Source organism: Pseudonaja textilis, chromosome 3 (assembly GCF_049901715.1).
Source record: "Pseudonaja textilis isolate UNSWEBS1 chromosome 3, rPseTex1.2, whole genome shotgun sequence".
Lineage (NCBI taxonomy): Eukaryota > Metazoa > Chordata > Lepidosauria > Squamata > Elapidae > Pseudonaja > Pseudonaja textilis.
In genome coordinates, this window is record NC_141992.1 from 185054854 (window position 1) to 185068195 (window position 13342).

The 13342-nt window shown below is 40.0% G+C and overlaps 1 protein-coding gene across 6 annotated transcripts in view; it reads left to right on the plus strand.

Moving 5' to 3' along the window:
• The window catches only part of DEPTOR (DEP domain containing MTOR interacting protein), an 88206-nt gene that overhangs the window by 38118 nt on the left and 36746 nt on the right, over positions 1-13342 (plus strand). For all 6 annotated transcript variants that reach the window (XM_087931670.1, XM_087931671.1, XM_026703605.2 and 3 more), the window contains exons 5-6: positions 6737-6915; positions 13064-13249. In XM_087931670.1, coding sequence (XP_087787796.1) covers positions 6737-6915; positions 13064-13249 — 365 coding nt within the window. The remainder of the gene's footprint in view (positions 1-6736; positions 6916-13063; positions 13250-13342) is intronic.

Here is a 13342-nt window from a genome sequence, read left to right on the forward strand (position 1 = left end):
CTATGGTTGTTGTTGTCATTCTTCTTCTTCTTCTTCTTCTTCTTCTTCTTCTTCTTCTTCTTCTTCTTCTTCTTCTTCTTCTTCTTCTTCTTCTTCTTCTTCTTCTTCTTCTTCTTCTTCTTCTTCTTCTTCTTCTTCTTCTTCTTCTTCTTCTTCTTCTTCTTCTTCTTCTTCTTCTCCTTCTCCTTCTCCTTCTCCTTCTCCTCCTCCTCCTCCTCCTCCTCCTCCTTCCCTGCCAACCCTTCACCTTCTATTTTATTATTCAGTTTCAGTAACAGAAATATCACTGTAGTTCTCCTATTTCCAGGTAAAATGAATCTGTATTTAGTGGCTTAGAATCTTAAGGTCCTAAGATGTTGAAACTCTAGAAAAAGTACAGAGAAGAGCAACCAGGGATGATTAGGGGACTGGAGACTAAAACATACGAAGAATGGTTACAGGAACTGGGCTTGGCTAGTCTAGTAAACAGAAGGACCAGGGGAGACATGATAGCGGTCTTCCAATATTTGAGGGGTTGCCACAGAGAGGAGGAGGTCAAGCTATTTTCTAAAGTGCCTGTAAGTCAGACAAGGAATAATGGATGGAAACTGAACAAGGAGAGATTTAACCTGGAAACAAGGAGAAACTTTCTGACAGTGAGAACAATCCACCAATGGAACAGCTTGCCCTTGGAAGTTGTGGTAGCACCATCACTTGAGACTTTCAAGAAGAGATTGGACTGCCATTTGTCAGAAAAGGTGTAGGGTCTCCCACTTAGGCGGGGGGGTTGGACTAGATGACCTACAAGGTCCCTTCCAACTCTGATTATCTGTTAAGTGTTATCCTTTGACTCTTTCAATGGTTAAGGAGTTATTAATCCCTTTTGTATGCAGATGCTATTATTTGTCTATTTAGAAGTGAAACATGTGATTGAAAAGGATCACTTGCCTAGTTCAGGATACTAATTATCTTTTATCAGACAAGAGGTGTTCTATGACTGATGAATTCTTCTAGCAATGTGGCATAAGGTGAGTTAGTTCCTCCTATGGTCCCGAGAAGAGAACGATTGAGAGTCGTTAGGATAAGGATTCTGCTTGAGAAGATTTTGCTGGAGAAGGAGAAGGAGGGTCACCATGAAATTCATGTGGATCAATAATAGGCTGCCTTTGGCCCTGACGTCCAAGAGATCCTTCTTGAGGAAAATAAATTTTATGATATTGGTCCTGCCATTTTGAGCTGGAAAATGTACAAAACTGCACTGCAAATCCTGCAATAGTTTTCTTTGAAGAAAACAATTCCCCGTGCTTTTTCTAATTCCCCTCACAATTGTCAGACACCCCACAAAACCAAGAAAGACACAGGGTTATGTCTAAGCAGTTTCCTTTGTTGTTTCCCGCCTATAGACAGAAATCTTGCCAAACTAAAGCATCTACTTACATCATTAAAGATAAACTGTAATAATCTCTAGAGAGGAACTGTCTTAACTCTCTTTCTCTTTCACCATTTGGAAATTGATTAATCAACCCCCGAAATCTTCACTTTGCTCAATATATGCTCAGTCAATAGATTTGAACAAAAATCCTGTTCTTTTTTGTATGTGTGCCCTTTAACATAGTTCTTAACAGGCTCAATAAAAGGCATCCTTCCCAATTCATCACACAGTCTGAATAAGAAACATTTCCAAGAAGAAAATTATATTTATTTTTACTGGAAAAAACACAATTATTTTTAACCAGAAAAAAATATGGGATTTCAACCTAAGAACAACAATTTCTGAACTTTCAAAAAACCTCCAAGCTCATTTTTGATATACCATTTGCTGGACTAGATATAAGCCAATGCCCTGCGGTTTCCATTCAAAATGCGTTAAAACTAGCAATTTTCTGTTGCAAGCATTGGTATGAGTACCTTTTCAATTTTAAATTTTTTTTATTGAGAACATTCCATTCTCAATCTGGATTGAGCATCCAATCAGTATTCCATAGCTTTTTTTAATACAAGAAACTGCATTTTATATGCATATAAACAGATAAAGGAGGGATGCTGTACTTTAAAAAAAAATATGTAGTTGCTACCACTTGAAGCTTAAGGGGGCTACCACTTGAAGTTCAAGGGGGCTATAGTTTTATTCAAGTTTCACTCTAAAACCCCCCCTCCTTTTTACAACCCTGTAATCCAGGGGTCCCCAAACTTGGCAACTTTAAGACTTGTGGACTTCAATTCTGGAAGTTGAAGCCCACAAGTCTTAAAGTTGCCAAGTTTGGAGACCTCTGCTGTAATCCCTTAATTTGGGGTAGAGTTGGAGCAAACTGGATGGAGCTGAGCATTTACTGGCTGGATGCCCTTCCTGACACCACACAGAGCTTACAGCAGATTTTTTTTTTCTTCGCACCCTAAGATGCACCCTTTTTTCTGCTGCTACCTAGGATTGAGCTCTCAACCTTCCAAGTGGAAGGGGAGCATCTTCACCACTAGGCCACCATGCTGCTCTAGTCAAGCTTCACTCTAGAAGAAGGCAACAAAGTCCTTCTGTATTTTTATCAAGAAAATAACATGAATCAGTGTCCATCTGTTTCCAAGAATTCAGCTCATTTCAAAGGGAACTTTTAGTTGCCTCAAAATATATTTCTCAGAAAATAGCATGTCACAAACATTCATTTTTGGTAAGCTTCCCTGAGTCCAGCCATTTAATACTCTTGTTTCTATGTGGCCTCCTTACACTAATATTTACAGTACTATCTTCTGGCATTCCACATCAGAGAACAATTAATACAAATTTCTCACTTAGAGAAACTGTTGTAACTTTTTTGTTAAGAAAAGATTGGACCAACATTTGGCTTTGTGTCTGCAGAAGCAGAGTTTCTAATTCTCATGCAACAGTTCGGGAGGTGGGCTTTTGGCATCTGGTTTGATTAATTACTTTTGTAGAACAACATAAAATGGCTTACCTCCACAGTATTACCTGTACCAAATGAATAATCTAGGACTACATTATTCAATTTATTTTTTAAAAATGTGGAAAACAACTGTCAAATAGTTTTGATGATTTGGTGACTTCACTTCCTCCTTAGTATAAATGTTGATGGAAATGTTGGCTGAAACATTATTACTGTCATATCCTGACCGGTTTAAGGGTTTGGCATAGTTATAAGAACAGTTGTTCCATTTGTGGCAATTTGTTCATTATGCAAATGTATGAGGCAGGTCTGTTAACTATTCATTATGTCCTCAACTTATGAACTCAAACTGGGACTGGAATTTCAGTTGCTAAGCGATGTAATCATTAAGCGAGTCATCACTGATTTTTGTAACCATTTTTACCTGTGGTGGTTAGTCATTAAATAAATCACGCAAAGTTGTTAATGAACCATTCAGTCCCTAAGCAAATCCAGCTTTCCCAATTGAACTTGGCTTGTTGGCAGCTGGCTGGGAAAGTCACAAATCACAATCACATCACCACAAGGGGCTGCAACCATTGTAAGTGCAAAGCCAGTTGCTAAGTGCCTGAATTGCAATCACATGAGTGCGGGAATGGTACAACGGTTGTAATTATAAAGATGGGATGTGAATCACTTTTACAAAACTTGTAAAACTTGAAACCATTGTTGTATGTCAAGGACTACCTATACTACGAACGAAATGTGAAAAAATGGTTAAGTGGGAGGTTTGTGATGGTGTCAGGGCTTGCAGACTAATATTTATTTATTTATTTATTTATTTATTTATTTATTTATTTATTTATTTATTTGATTTGTCAATCACTTACAAGATAATAGGTATAGGTATATACATAGTTATGAACACATGAAATGGGTACATATAAGAAAAATAAAAAGAAACAATAGGACAGGGACATTAGGCACGTTGGTGCGCTTATGCACGCCCCCTACAGACCTCTTAGGAAAGGGGTGAGGTCAATAGTAGACAGTCTAAGGTTAAAGTTTTTGGGGTTTGGGGAAAAAACCCACAGAGTCAAGTAGAGTATTCCAGACATTGACTACTCTGTTGCTGAAGTCGTATTTCCTGCAATCAAGTTTGGTGCGATTAACCTTCAGTTTGTATCTATTGTGTGCTCTTGTGTTGTTATGGTTGAAGCTGAAGTATTCATTGACAGGTAGGACATTGCAATGTATGATTTTATACACCATACTTAGATCAGACCGAAGACGGCATAATTCAAGGTTTTCTAGGTCTCGAATTCCAAGTCTGGTGGCATCAGGTATTCTACAACGAGTAGAGGAGTGGAGAACTCTTCTTGTGAAATATTTCTGGACTTTCTCAACTGTGCTAATATCAGGTACGTAATGTGGGTTCCAGACTGATGAGCTGTGTACAGGTATTGGTCTAGCAAATGTTTTGTGTGCTCTAGTTAGTAGTGTGATATTACCAGAGAAAAAGCTATGTAGGATCAGGTTAACAACTCTTAATGCCTTTTTGGCTATGTAGTTACAGTGTCATGTAGTTTGGCTATGTAGTTACTCGTATCAATACTGAAGAAGAAATTAAAGAGGAGCAGCACAAATTCTGAGACCCCATCTAAACTCTACATTATGTTGAAGCTTCAAAAATAAAAATAAAAAAAACAAAAAAACTATATCAAACTGTCTTCAACTTAATATTTTCCAGATGTATTTGGATTGCAGCTCCCAGAACTTCCAACCAGAATGGATAGATTCTAATACTGTCTGTAATTTTTAGAAGCCATAGTTTCTATACATTTGGAAAATATCCATTTGGGGAAGGCAAGTGGATTAGTTGAATTATAACCTGGTCCACAAACTACCTATTGATTTCCTATGAAAAACAGAGACCTAATTGTAGCTTTGCCTGTGGAATGTATCTTGCCTTTTCTGCGTTAGTTTTCTTTTTTATTATTATTAATTTATCACATAAAATGCAAGAGAAAAGATAGGGGAGGGGAAAGGAAGAGAAATGTGTAGGAAAAAGGGGGAAAAGAAAGAAAAGGCATTGACTACCGACTCCCTTTGGTGCAGTTGAATAAAATAATAAAACCAAACCTCACCTTTTTATTTTTACGTAATAGTATAAAGTAGCCATTTCTATAACACTGAACCTATCTAATTGGTAAAACCGAAATTCAAAGTTTCATCTCCGCTCCTTTCCACAAGCACAAAGTCCAGACGCAGTTTCTGCTTTAGTTTTCTGAGTTCAATTTGCATAAGAGAGCAGAGCAGATAGTACTGGCTTCAACCATGTGTAAAATCAGCTCGATAAGCAGGAAGCTAAACGCGGGATCATATGCTTTATTAGATCAAAGCAATTGCTTGGATCATTCATTCATTCATTCATTCACTCACTCAGAAATTGGAACCTTATGAATGAATTTCTGCAATAGAGGTAGTCCTTCACTTACAATCACAATTGGGTCAGGAAATCCGGTTGCAAGTCATTGTGATTGTAAGTCGAGGCATCCCACATGACCTCATCTGTTTTTCCAACAATTTCCCAAACACTACGGTCGTTAAGCGAATGGTGTGGTTGTTATGCGGACCCATTCTTCCAAAAGAGCTTTTTTTTTTGCATGGATGTGGGACACTGGCAAAAAAAAAAGTCACACATCATAGTCATGTGTCCATGGGATGTGGCAACATACAGGTGAGTCTGTTGTCAAGCACTTGGAATGTGGTCATGTGACCAGGGGGTTGGCGGTTGTGGTCATGTGACCAGGGGGTTGGCGTGACGTTTTACAACATTCAGAAGTGCTTTACAGCAGGGGTCTCCGACCTTGGCAACTTTAAGCCTGGCGGACTTCAACTCCCAGAATTCCCCAGCCAGCTGGCTGGAGAATTCTGGGAGTTGAAGTCCGCCAGACTTAAAGTTGCCAAGGTTGGAGACCCCTGTTTTACAGTTCATAAAACACCCATTCTGAGCTGTAAAAATGACCGGTTGTAAGTCGAGGAATATACCTGTTTGATATTCTTCTGTGAATGCTAACAAAACAAAGGAGATCACTGTTGGTTTTAGAAAGAGCTGGCATAGTCACACTCCACTTTATATCAAGACTGAAGCTATGGAAATGGTCAATAGCATTAAGTATCTAGGGGGTGCAGATAACTGACAATCTGATTTGGTCTCTTCATACATTATCTTTAGTGAAGTGTGCAAATCAGTGTCTGTATTTTCTGTACCGGATGTGGAGTGTACATCTGCCTCCTTTTGTCCTGGCCACTTTTTACAGAGGCACGATTGGGAGCTTTTTAACAAACTGTATCATTGTTTGGTTTGGTGGCAGCAGTGCCTCAGATAGAAAGTCCACACAGAGAGTGGCAAGGACAGCTGAGAAGATCATAGAAAGCTCACTTCCCGGTATTCAGGATGCTGCTTCTAAGCGCTATGTGCTTAGAGCTCAAAGCATTATTAGAGATCCCACACACCATTTCATGGTCTGTTTCTGTTGCTCCCTTCTGGGAGGAGGTTTCGAAGTATCTATAGTAGGACTACTACATTCTGTAACAGCTTTGATCCCTATGCCATCCATCTTGTAAACTCACAGGTTCTTTTTTTTTCACCATGTGTATGTATACATTTTGAAGTAATCGATGATGTTTCTCTGTGTGATATATGTGTGTGGGTGTGGGTATATGCCTAATGATTATCTTTTGAGAGCTGAATGCACAGAAATTTCATTTAAATATGTGCTGATTAGTGTACACTTAAAGTAACAATAAAGATTCTATTCTATTCTATTCATGTATGCATTGACCCTTTCCCTTTCCAATCCCTACTTTCATTGCAGGCTTATGAATACTGAAAATGTTATTTTACAAGCCAGAGAAGAAGAAGGAGCAAAATATGAGCGTACTTTCATGGCGTCTCAATTGATTGACTGGTTGATCCAGGAAGGGGAGGCTGCCAACAGAGCTGAGGCTGAACAACTCGGCCACAGACTTCTGGAGCATGGAATTATCCAACACGGTGAGAAATGTCTTCTCAGTCACTATAACTCTTATCAAGATGACAAAGGATGATAAAAGGAGTGGAAATATGGTATGAGAGGCATCCTGTTTAAACCCAAGAATGGGGAACCATTTTTAAGGTCAAAATGGCATTTTGGCTAAAAATGGCAGCCTCCCCTTTTCCATGTTTGGATTTCATTCTGAGTATTATTCTTGGTATACTTCATCCAGCCAACTGTAGATCATCAGATATAAATGGCCAATTGTCAGGTGTGGTTAATCCATCTTCCTTTTTCTTGTAATTCCGTTTTGATGGAATTTCCATGGATAGCTACATGTACAGCTAACAACTTCCTTGCATTCACCTGGAAGGGTCAATCATCTAAGTCATGGTCATCCCATCCCAAAGACAATGGGACTTTCTTGGTTTTTGGTTTTTGGTTTTTGCTTTGAAAACATTTTGCTTCTCATCCAAGAAGCTTCTTCAGCTTCATGGATGAGAAGTGAAATGTTTTCAAAGAAAACAAACAAACAAACAAGAAAATCCAGTTGTGTTTTGGAAAAAGCACCTCTGGGATAACCATGACTTAGATCAGTGATGGCTAACTATGACATGCGTGTCACTCATGACACGCCGAGGCACTTTGACTGACACGCCTGTTGGTGTGGGGAAAACCTGCACATTTAGAGGCTGCCTGTGCTCTGCTCCAATCCCTGCTCCCTGCTTGTTGCGTGGAGTCGTGGTGTCACTGCTGCCGCAAGATCTTTGCAGCAGAGAACCAGTTTTAACCACCATAAACTGAGGTTTGTCAGTTTCATTACCTCAGGAATGCTACAGGAGGAAAGGAGATCCATGAGGTTCACAGTCCTGTAAGGTGGCCTTCCGATCCCCACATCCTGCACCTGCAGCCCTGAGACCAGGGAGACAAGTTTCACAGCCCTGTGTGATCACCCCAGCCCAGTCCGTCATAAATCAAATTATTGATATTTCTTGAAGTAACACACGACCCGAGGAAGGCTATACTTTTTCCTGATTTTCGACACACCAAGCTGAAAAGGTTAGCCATCACTGACTTAAATGATTGAGAATCTCCATAGGCACATCCTATCAATCAGTAGAACTGTCAGCCTCCAAGATTTCTTCTTGACTCTTTCCAGCTGCCATAGAAACTGGGGGGAGGAAGAATTAGGCTTTGTGGAGGGAAGGGTGCTGGAGGTTGAAGTTTTGTGAACTGTAAATGTTGGGATGCTTCTCTGCTTACTGCGCAAACGCAGCCACTTATCTTTTCTAGGCCAAGGTCAACCATCTTGGCATACCAGATGGGTAGACACCACCTGAAGATGTAACCCACATGACATTATACACACCTCAGATTGGATGACCAGTTTGAATTGTTGGCGGTGGGGACTTGGGATAACTTTCTAAATGTAATTTCTGCGCCTTTTGCCTCAGATCTTATATTTCTTCTGTTGATACCACTTCATATTCAGTAAAAGTCCTTCTCTCTATAAAAATGGAGTCTAAGATTTTCTTTCTTGGATTTTGAATGGAGCTACACTTGACAAGAACATTTTGATTGCGGACTTTTTTGTGGTTTCCATTCCTCTTATTCAAGAAATGGATACCTTTTCTTCCTTACTTCCATTCTCAGGGTGGTTTTGGCGATGTTCATAATAATCATTTCTACATCAGGCAAAGCTGTCATTCTTAGTGCAGTATAAATTTCAAGGAATCTAACCAAAATGCTGTCTAAAAATGAAGGCCAATTTAAACGAAGGGAGCGGGGATTTTTGCTTTCCCTATCATAAGTGAAATTAATTCCTGGATAAAGTATCCGGTCTCTGTTTCTGTTGCTGGTGGGCCAGGAACATAACAGTTCTGCTAATGATAAGAAAGTAGATTGGGAACTTAAGAGCGGTTATGTTTTCAAAGCCAAAAGAAATGATGGGAATATTGTCCCCCAGAGCAAATCTGTTACTTGGAAATGTAGAGTCACAACCTAGATGTTGCATATTGGTGCCTGATATTCAGGTTGCGCAAAGAAAATTTTAAACAGTCACTAAGTGAACTGTTGTAAGTTGAAGACTACTTGTATAGGCACAAAGTTAACCTTCATTTCCTATCCTGCAATAATCCTGCTTCTAAACTGCAAACTTAATTGGAAATAACCTCCCTCCTTCCCTCCTCTTTTTTTTTTCTTTCTTTCTTTCTTTCTTTCTTTCTTTCTTTCTTTCTTTCTTTCTTTCTTTCTTTCTTTCTTTCTTTCTTTCTTTCTCTTTCTTTCTTTCTTTCTTTCTTTCTTTCTTTCTTTCTTTCTTTCTTTCTTTCTTTCTTTCTTTCCTTCCTGCCTTCCTTCCTTCCTTCCTTCCTTCCTTCCTTCCTTCCTTCCTTCTTTTTTTATTTATTCTCTGTGTCTCTCACTTTTGCTCTATTCTCCGTAGATTATACCCTCCCTGGAGTTTATATGTCAGCACATTTTCAATTAAGTCAATGACATGTCTTTTGAAACCTGGCAAAACCAAGTAAATTTTTTGTCTGAGTATAGTGTGGAGTGCTCTCACTCTTTGTATAATAATAGAGACATTTACTATGAAAATATAGAAAGAATAATAAAGTGGATTTTCCTTCTTAGATAACCCATATATTTTTATCTGTATCTATATACCTATATGCCTATTTGGCTATCAATCCACCTGTCCATCTATCCATCCATTGTATCCCAGCTTTGAATAAGTTCTTATTTTAAAAGTGGCTGAACAATAATGAATACTTAGCATTGGAGTAACAGGTTTAGAAGATCAAAATGCTTCCTCTGTATGATCTTATCCTTTCACTGTGACTTCTAAGATAGCAACCAAGATTGCAGCATGAAGTCATTCAAATAAAGTACCTGTCAGAAACTTCTTAAAGTAGCTGGGTCTTTTTCCCTGGATCACACAGCCGCTCACTCCAGCTGTCATGCAATCCAGAAAAATGTCTCTTTAGATAATGGCAGGGGTCTTCAAACTTGACAGTTTTAAGACTTGTGGACTTTAACTCCCACAATTCCTCCTCCAGTCATGTTATCTCAGGAATTCTGGGAGTTGAAGTCTACAGGTCTTAAACTTGCCATGTTTGAAGACCCTTGGATTAAGGAGTTATAGACAGGTGTTAGGTGCCTGTTCCATAAGCACCTCCTTAAAATCAAATCCAAAGCACTGCGTAGTCTTCTAATCAAATATACTGTAGTTGCCGAAGTGGCAAGAAGCTTGGTACCTACCAAAGGTTTTGCACTGCAGTTCTCATCTGACCCATCTAACATGAATAGTTGCAGTGTTTGTTGTCCAAAACATCTGGAAGGCATCACACTGCCTATGCTTGCATAAGATGCTGGTTCTGGATAGAGTTAAGTCCATATAACTATAGCATTATCCTTGAGCTATAGCTAAGCTAGATAGTTATTATTTTATTAGATTTTTCTTGAGTTATAGAGAGTCAATTCTATCTCTGCTCTGTCTCTGCCTTCTTTGAATCAAGTGACTGTTTTCACTGGGTAAATGTTGATGTTATTCTACCAATTCTAAGGGCAACCTGTTATTTAGCCCCAAGGTCTTTTAGCTAAGATCAAGTGTGTGTTTATCTCCCTATGTGGTGAAAACAAACAAAAACTAGAACTTTGTCGAGGATTATGAGAGATCTTGGCACAAGTCTGAAGCATGCTGGTGCCAGTGGTGGGATTCAAAATGTTTTACTACTGGTTCTATGGGCCTGGTGTGGCTTGGTGGGCATGGCTTGGTGGGTATGGCAGGAAAAGTGTTCTGTATATATATTTGCATTCTTGTAAACCCGCACATCTGATTGGCTATACGCACAGCAACCGGATTGGTCGAGCGTGCAGCACTGATTGGCCGTTACGAAGCAACCGCGATTGGCTGAGCCGATCGCGGGTGATTCGAACGGCTGTCATTGGCCACGGCGCCCGGCACCAGTTCAATATAAGCCGCCACACACTCAGCCGGGGGCCAGATTCAACTTGAAATAAAAAGAGCTTTAAACTAGTCACTGCCTCGCGTCTCTTTATGACCGATCGCCCGACTTAACAAAAAGGATACTGTAAAATCTCCATTCCCTCCCCACCCCACTAACCTTCTTTTCAGCTCTGTTCTCCTGTGCAGGACAACCAAAGAAGACCCAGCCGATCAGCTGGGACTCAGGAGTCAGAGAATAGATGGGGGCGGGGCTAGTTAGAGATGGTATTTGCTGGTTCTCCAAACTACTCAAAATTTCTGCTACTGGTTCTCTAGAACTGATCAGAACCTGCTGAATACCACCTCTGGCTGTTGCATCCACAAACCTTTACCAATCTCTTCCTCCACTTACAGCTGTTTAAAATATATCAGCTGCTATTAGGGAGTTTTCTCCAATTTGAGAGAGTTGGATTGGCTTAATAATCTAAGATTACTTAGGACAAAACAGCAGAACAGGAGTGCAAAAGTCTTGGTGCTTTTGTGTACTGTAGTGCGAAGCTAAGCTTTTTTTTTTTTTAAGTCCCTTTTCCTGGTTCTCTGTTGTTTTGTAGATTTCAACTTCTATCGTTAGCTGAACAGGGCTACCTTAAACCTAAATATATCTCAACTTGGGTTCTACTTGAGAAACCTTGACTTTTCCAGTTAAGGGACAGGAAAGGCCCTTGTCTGAAATCCTTGAGGGCATGTTCTTAAAACCTTAGATTTTTAAATTTGACTCTTTTGGCATACTCCTGGAACAATCATGTACCGAACATTGTTTCTTAGTTTTGACTTTGGTAGCCCTTTGAAGTCCTACATGGCATAGGGCCAGGCAACCTCTTTGCTGTTACCTGTACCCATCACATCAGATCTAGCAGGACAGGCACAAAGGGAGGGGGGTGATTTATTTTCCAAAGGATCAGAGGGCAGGACAAGAAACAATGGACAGAAACTTCCCGACAGTGAGGACAATTAACCAGTGGAATGGCTTGCCTCCAGACACTGTGGGTGGGTTTTACGACAAGACTGAACAGTCACTTGTCTTTATATAGGATCTCCTGTCTTAGCAGGGGGGTAGACTAGAAGACCTCCAAGGTCCCTTCCAGCTCTATTCTGATTGATTGGTTGATTGATTGATTGATTGATTGCATGCCACCGCATCCACAAAAGAAATCTACCTAGGAAGCAAGCCTTTTTCTGCTATGGCACCAGTCCTCTGGAATATTACCTGTCCCAAGGTGAGGTTAGCCCCAACCCTTATGGCCTTCCACAAGGCTCCCAAAATACAAACGTGGGGATCCCATGGTAAGTTGGGGTCTTTTTCTATTTCAGTTAGAACAAGGAGATCTTTAAAGCTGGAGCTTTAAAATGAACGTTTATATGTCAGCGTGAAACACTGTTGTACAATGAAAAGAAAATCAACCATGGGGGAAACAAAATCTGTTCTTCAACTAGCTTATAGAAATGGAGAGCATCTGATAGTTGTGAGTGATATAAGCAAGAGGTGAGAAAGTAGTTATACAAGAAAGAACTCAAGTATAGAATTTGCCCCCCGTTCAGTGCTAAAGAGCATTGCAAATTACTGACTGAATGTATAAAGGCAGATAGATAACTCCTCAAAGCATCCATACAAAGTCTTTTTATTGGTTCATCAGGCATCCTCAATATAACTTACAGTTATGTCGAGAGTCATCTCAATGTCCAACTCTTTGCATAGCTGACTTTCTGGTGTTAAAGGATGGTAATCTTTCATCCTCAAAATGAAGGAGCAAGGGGTTGAGGCAGCAGCATGTCCCTGGGTTCCAGGCAAAAGTGAAGGAGCCTCCCCCAACCAACCAGGGGTCAATTCAGTGACCAATCAGGATTACAGATGTGGCCACATGACATGGACTACATTTCCCAGGATACCTTAACTACATTTACCATGATGCGTTCCCTTAAGGGGACAGCTCCCAATTGGTAACTCACTATCCCACTTCCATTAACTATATACTGGCTGGACAGCACACAAATATTAAATTGTATCATTGATTTCCCAAAATGGACTGTATGCCTACAATTATTGTTAAAATTACTTGTTTTGGGTGAACACTGAGTATCAAGCAATAATGATTCCCTCCTAATTTTTATGCTCTGCTAAAATGAAGGCTTTTTTTTGTCTTTCTTAACCACCTGTATAGTGTCCAGCAAACACCATTTTATGGATAGCAACCTGCTCTATCAGTTCCGAATGAATTTCCGCCGCAGGAGGAGATTGATGGAGCTGCTCACCGAGAAGTCCCATTTGGTGCCAGAGAGCCACGATAGCCCCTTTTGCCTGAGGAAGCAAAATCATGACCACAAAAAACACGCCACGTTCCTCTCAGGTACATGTAGGTTTAGCAACGGAGGGTAAATGGAAATTCAGTTGTAAAGTGAATCATCACGTGACCGGACCCACTTTTACGACCTTGAGTGAA